The sequence below is a fragment of the Python bivittatus genome, unplaced genomic scaffold (assembly GCF_059951505.1).
Source record: "Python bivittatus isolate LINGU-HERP-01145 unplaced genomic scaffold, Pbiv_v1 ctg000350_np1212, whole genome shotgun sequence".
Taxonomy (NCBI): Eukaryota; Metazoa; Chordata; class Lepidosauria; order Squamata; family Pythonidae; genus Python; species Python bivittatus.
The window spans coordinates 5,372,588-5,379,954 of NW_028277074.1; the positions used below are offsets into that span (position 1 = coordinate 5,372,588).

The 7,367-nt window shown below is 39.2% G+C and overlaps 1 protein-coding gene across 4 annotated transcripts in view; it reads right to left on the reverse strand.

Moving 5' to 3' along the window:
* LOC103056255 (myelin protein zero-like protein 1) overlaps positions 1–7,050 on the reverse strand; it is a 31,916-nt gene extending 24,866 nt beyond the window's left edge. For all 4 annotated transcript variants that reach the window (XR_015796756.1, XR_015796755.1, XM_007434242.4 and 1 more), the window contains exon 1: positions 6,864–7,050. Coding sequence is in view for 2 of the 4 variants with exons in the window: in XM_007434242.4 (XP_007434304.3) it covers positions 6,864–7,035 (172 nt within the window). In the remaining 2 variants the exon portion in view is untranslated. The remainder of the gene's footprint in view (positions 1–6,863) is intronic.
* Between the last annotated feature and the right edge of the window lie 317 nt (positions 7,051–7,367).

Here is a 7,367-nt window from a genome sequence, read left to right on the forward strand (position 1 = left end):
ACTGGACTTCAAGCATCGTGCATTGTGTGCCTCTCCATTCTTCCTCCAGACTCTGGGTCCTTGGTTCCCAAATGAGATGCAAAAGTTGCTCTCATCAGAAAAGAGGACTTTGGACCACTGGACAACAGACCAGTTCTTTTTTTCTGTAGCCCAGGTAAGACGCTTCTGACATTGTTTGTTGTTCAGGAGCGGCTTGACAAGAGGAATACGACATTTGAAGCCCATGTCCAGGATCCGTCTGTGTGTGGTGGCTCTTGATGCACTAACTCCAGCCTCAGTCCACTCCTTGTGAAAGTCCCCAACACTTTTGAATGGCCTTTTCCTGACAATCCTCTCCAGGCTGCGGTCATCCCTGCTGCTTGTGCACTTTTCCCTTCCACATAAGCTTCTATTGATGTGCTTTGATACAGCACTTTGGGAACATCCAACTTCTTTTGCAATTGCCTTTTGGGGCTTTCCCTCCTTATGGAGGATGTCAATGATGGTTTTCTGCACAACTGTCAGGTCAGCAGTCTTTCCCATGCTTGTGATTCCTACTGAACCAGCCTGAGAGACCATTTAAAGGCTCGGGAACCCTTTGCAGGTGTTATGGATTCATTAGCTGATTAGAGTGGGACACTTTGAGCCTAGAATATTGAACCTTTTCACACTATTCTAATTTTCTGAGATTGTGAATTTGGGGTTTTCATAAGCTGTACACCATAATCATCACAATTATACCAAAGTAAGGCTTGACATCTCTCGCTTTGCATGTAATGCGTCTATCTCATACATTGGTTTCACCTTTTGAGTTGCCATACTGACATAAATGAACATTTGCACGATATTCTAATTTTTCAAGTTTCACCTGTAGATGGATTAAAGCCAAAAAAACTGTCAGCTGCTAATGTGGCCAAAGGCACATTTGTTTGATTCTACAAAGGTATCCATACTATTGGTATATGGAATATCAGAACCAAGAACTAAGTGCCCCTGATACTGTCAGAACAGAAATATCAGTATTGAACACTGACATTCTGGGAATCAGCAACCTGAAATGAATACAATAATATTTTTCTTACAAAAATTGTAGCTAGAATACTCAAAGCTCATGACACACTTGGAGACAAGGGGGGGGGGGGGAAATCCTCTATTCAATGAAATGCAGAATGTATTTATGTGTATACCAGTGCTAGGAAATCAACAAGGAAATACATGTGGCCATTTCAAGGTAACATCTGGCATTCTTTGTGAAGAATCACCACACTTTGTCAAACCAGGAGATTTTAAGAATCAAAGATTTGCACTTTCCAACTAATAAAGATCTGGATATAGTTTCAACATTTATATTTAGATTTTGATAAGGAGCTACCTGAAATGCTTTGGAGTTTGTTGCTATTTTATAAACAACATTCCATCAGAAGAAAAATGAGTAACAAAGTTAGAAACTAGCAAACAAGTTAATACTCCCTCTCCAGCAAAATTTTGCAACATCCAAAAATGTTTTCTAATGACAAATCTGCAGAATCGAAACACCACACACACAACTAGAGAAATTGTTACAGAACTCAGTCATCTTCCTGTAAAAAAAACAACATAACAAAATGTTTCAATGCAGCCTTGGGTTTTCTGAAATTAGAAACACAATATTGTTTACTCCCAAAAACTGCACCCATGCATTGTGAAGCTTAAGAAAACAACAGATCTCAGAATCATAATTACAGGATCTTGATATCCTGAAATATATGCTTTATTTTCACATGATCTGAGAGAGCATTTTAGTTTGAAAATGTCACTAAAATTTCTTAACTAGGATACACCAAAGATTACAACAAAACAAATAGTGTGTTAACATTCCAGATTAGTACACAAATTATTAGGCTTTAATGTTTTTGTTAGCTTCTCTATAAAAATACGTATGTTGATATTTGTGTCCTAATTTTTAAGAATCTGAAGTTTAAATCTCCAGAAACCTTTAGCCTACAACATCTTCTTAAAACTAGTATATTCAAGATGAGTTGGAACAACTCTGTTGGCTGTGATAGATGAGTAAATTACAATCCAACACATTTGAGCACTAAATTGGGAGAGTTGGCTGACATTTTTCTTTTCAGATGATGAAATCATGAAGTATTTAGCCTGAAGCAGCACCATGATACCCCTCTTTTATTTTGACACTGTTGATGTTAGCTGACTTTTATAGAATAATTTGTGATGTTCACAGCTAACAGAAATTACAGCATTGTGCAATTAGTTCAAGGCTGTTTCAGATTTTGATCAAGAGCACAGGCAATTCAACTTAAAATAATATTCCTGTTGAAAATAACTATCATCATGCTATCAAGAGCGGCTTATAACAGGTTGGAACACAGAATTACCACTGATTATTCTAGGCCACCTGTCAATATTTACAGCATTTTAAAAATGCTGGAACACAGTAAAGAACAAAGTGCATTCCCATCGTTTTTTGGACTTCACATTGCCTAGGCTTTTTACAAGAGTCACAGCATAAATTAAACATAGTGCACACAGCACTAGCCCAGATTGGAATAATAAAAGTATTTTCTAAATTATGCAGCAAGATTTTGTCAAATAGGATTTGACCGTAATTGTTCAACAACCCCGTTACTCCAAAGTTGGAGTTTAGTCTATAAAAAAATTATTAGAGGCAAACTATTCTGATTATTTCACTGCATTCAATCCAGAGATTAATGCTAGCCTAATTCAAACCAGGTGAATATTTTGGACTACAACTTCCACAACCCTTGCCAAAAGCCATGCTGACCAGGATTGATGATGACTGAAGACTAACATATCCTGAAGATATACTAGGTTGCTAGTTTCTGATTTCAGTAAAGAGTGTTTCTTTTTGGGATTTGCTCCTATTAAAAAGGAACTCAACAGTATAATTACTAGTATTAAGAAAGCCAAACAGATTAAGTGTGGACAATCTATGGCCACCTCAAATGTTATCAAGTTGCAATTTCCATCATTCCTCAACATTTGACAAAAGCTAATCTAAGTTTGAGTTCAACAACATCTAGATGGTCACATGCTACTTGACACCACTATAAACTGTTCCAGCAAGAATTGAAAGATGTTATAAATATGTTAACTTCTTACATTTGGTTTGCTAACAAATACTCCATACTCCATTGATCTACTATTGAAAAATTGTGAGATATGTTTAGATATTTCCATGTTCATAACTGAACATGGAAAATAATAAAGAGATTGTGAAAATCACAGAATACTTTTTGACAGCTTGGCATAAGCAGAGATCCCTGTAACTTGCAATATATACTTTTGACCTCCATTAATATAGACAAAGAGTCACCAAACAGAAAGCACTTTCTCTCAGAATTAAGTCGGAGCAGCGGAGAGAACATTTTTCCCCAAAATAGTTTAATATCTCATTTATCTGGGAACAGGATAACTACTGGGTTTTACCAAGGTAATTTTCACTATACCCACTGCAAATGCTACTCTTTTAACAATCTATTTTTTTCATCTATCCTATTTTAATTAGAAGCATTCTGTAAGCAACCAGCACATCATCAACTCAAAGATTTGAGAGGAAGCACTAATTGATTTCATAATGTAATGCTACCAATTTGGCCAGACACTACTTAGATTAATAACTCTGCAAGAAGTTGCTACCGTGGTATTCTCCAAATGGTATGGATTGTAACTCCTAGAGTCCCCCCTTGCTGGCCAACATGGCAGTGGTTTATAGGACTTAGAAAGTTCAAAATATTTGACAGATAGTAGGTTGTTTTTCCCCGGACTGTTTGAAAGCAACCACCTGGAGCATTACTCAGTTTGCCTACTGTATTGAATATCTGCCCAGTTCAACTTGCAGAACCAATCTAAAAGTACTGTAACAATTATTTTTGCCCCTAGTCAAATTACTCTGCTTATACTAGAATACAGAAGAAACATGAATGCACACACCTTAATTGTTGCTTCGTGGATAATTTCTTCCTGCCTCAACATGTGTAACAGCAACACCTAGGCTTATATTTTTGAGAAATGGCTATCATCTAACCAGTTCAATGTAAGACAAAAAGCAAGTCTACATGTAAGGATGCAGCTAGTTTTAAAATAATGCTATTGTTCTTCCTGAATTGTGTGTAAACAATCCTAAGTTTTTTTTCCATTACATTGAGGTTTTTAAAAATCTAATGTGCACTGTGAAATGGTATTCTCAAATTTGAATAGTTTTATGATCATGATATAATAGTGCTAGTAATAGCTAGTTGCTTTTATATTCAGTTGCGATCGTTTAAAAGTGTTGGTTTCGTGAAAGAAAATACATTATTTACTCAATAATTGCAATATGAGAGGAAATATTTTCACTAAATCCAGAAAGAAAAACATTTCCATCTTGGAATAAATTGCATCCAAGTGTTACTCCAACACTAAGCTGAAATGTTGTTTGCCTTCGGCTTACTCTGATGTATAGATTGTCCCAAATACATATGATGATTTTGGACACCTTGCTAAACAAAAATGAAAAAGACACGTTAGTTTAGTGTTACAATGGAACCAGATCTAACTCAGTTTCTATTCAAGGGATAAGATCTGTAAGTAAGTAATCAAATCAAGCCCTAAGACCACCAGATCAAAATTCTATGCAGGTTTTAAACAATGAATTAAATTTTAAAATAATGCATGTTTTCTAATGTTAAGCAGAAAAGGGGAGGAGGAATTAAAGGTAGTACTTAACATTCTAAAACTTATCCTCCTGGTCTTTCTGGAAGAGACAAGTCTACTTGGGCATAAAACATGCCTTATACTGTATATAAAAAAGGGAAGAATTCATCCACCTTCACGTTTACCTTTGGGGCACGAGGTTACAATAAACCATGACAAAATTTGCATTCATTTCCTTTAACTACTCCTAGTCTCATTAGAGCTGCCATTGGTCATTCTTTTTCTTTGATGATCTAATTGTGCAAAAATCTCACTTCTGATAAAATACATCATCACCTTAACAAGTCTTACAACACCTTTTGTAACTAGTAGAAAGCATGGACCTAGAAAATGAAACAATATTTTCAACAGATATAACCTCTCCCATTATGTAAGTTTCTCCCAAAAATAAGTTTCAAACAAACTCTATATAAAGTACCAAACTGGTTGAGTCTTGATATTAGCTCAACTCATATCCACATTATACATGAAAAGTCATTTTAGCATTCATATTGAATGATAAACATTATCTAATTTTGCTGTTGTTCTATGTGCTGTGTAACACATAAAGAACATCAGATTTGAAATGCTCATTTCTTGTAAAGTTTTCATGGTAATAAAACTCAGAAGCAGAGAACAATGCTACCTTCATACTGCTAATAATCCTTTAGGCCACAGCAACACTGTCCAACCTGGCATCAGATTGGGGAAGGATGAGGTAATGTGTGCATATCAATTAATTTATATAAATGAAATATAGCATTTCTTGTCATAGTTAAAGGATGGATTGGATTTATAAAATCATTTTTAATGTTATTAGAGTTGTCCTTTTGCGTGTATTACCTTTTGCATACCTTTTCTACACAGATTATGAGAGAAAAATGGGAGCATCAAGATATAGTAGAATATTCCCATTACACTGTTGCCTGAGCATAGATTAGCAAACTAGTGACCTCAATGATATCACATCACTTGAATAAACATATTTTCAGCTAAGCAAAATCCTCCCCTGAGTAGCATATGAATCATGTCTAAAATTTGTTTTCATTGAAAAACAGATGCAAATATTATAGGAAGTAATTCCTGAAACTGATGTTCAGGTCTAGCTAGTACTAATACAAAATATGTGTGAGCTGAGTGATTCTGAGCACAACTTAGGTCTTACTTATCAGCTTCAGTTAGCAAATCTGAGATATGCGATGAATTCCAAACAGTACTGGGAATAAAACTGTGGAGTTGTTTTCTTGCTCCCAATGAAACAAACTCCAAAGTTCCTTGGTAAATAAGAGGCTATATAATTTTTTTAGTAAATATAACAACTCAAAATTCTAAATAAGTTTAAAGCATTCATGTATGCTTATGCCAAGTGGGGGGAGATAGCTTTCATTGCGCGCCTCATTACATCCCTGCTTTGAGTACCACTTAGAAATCCCTTCTTCATTCGAATAACAATACTGAAAAGCCAACAATCATATCACCACTACAAACGCTAAAATAAGTATAGAACTTCTGCCATTTATGTGTCCTGTATTCATTCGAGGCTGCGGTGACTCTACTCTCGCACAAGCGACTTCCCTAAATCAGAACACTCCCGTTATCTATGCAATTGAACCATGACCCGGACACGATCACAGAAAGAAAAGAGAACAGAGCATTAAAAACGGGGGGTGGGGGGTGGGTTTGAGCGAAGGAGAGATCGCCGGCCTTCCGGTAGGCTCTGTTCAGTTCCAGATTGTTTTGCAAAGCGATTCACACGTACAGCCGTCACCCTCCTGACACGTACATTTACCTCCCCGCCCGCCCCCCGCTTTCTTCCATTACAAGGAAGCAGACGAGGACCCGTGTCAATATAATACATACTGAGAAGCGCTGGGTGGGGGGGATCGCTCCGAGTTCCCATCCAGCCCTCCCGTCCATCCCACAGAAGCAGCATTTCGCTCCATTCCTTCGCCTCGAGCCCAGCTGCCACCCTGGTGGCCCTCTTTTCCCTCAAGCACCCCGTCGCAGACGAGCGCCAGCGGCTAACTGGTCTTCCGCCTCCTTCTCCGGCCCACGCGAGGTCGGGCTAAGAGGACGGCGGGTCTCCGAAGGGGCCGGAGGCTCTCCTTCCTCCTGCGCTCGCCCTGCTTCCTCCGTTCCCCCCGTTCCACGGGCGCCCAATACGGTACTGAAAACGCGCCTCGACTCACGCAGGTTCGAAAGTGCCGCAAGCAGCAACAGCGCGGGGAAGCAGGCGGTAGACGAAGCGCCCTGCCGCGAACCGCCGCTCCCTGAAGACGCCGCTAAAGACGCCGCTGCCAGCGCCGCTGCCATTTTCCTGCTTCCATCTCCTCTTCCTCCCATTGTTCCACCCCCACCCATGGTTGGAGAGGGGTGGGAACGCCGAGGGGAACTGCCACGCGCCGATTGACCTGTGGCTCTGTCAATCACGCACACCTCCTGAATCCCCCGTCTCCTTTTCGCGAGGCTCTGCCCTTCACTTCTGCTGGTGAAAGGCGGTTGGGAGCTCCAGCTGCCAGTCTTGCGAGAGTGCACTGTTGAGAAAGCACCGCCTCACCCTCGTTGGGAACCGACACGTGATGGGGAGCTACTTGGACATTTTCGCAAGATTTTAGGATGTCGCAGAAGGATCCGCTTTCTGCGCGTTTGCTTTTTGCATCTGGTAGTGGCCCACACTGAAGTGGTGTGATGGC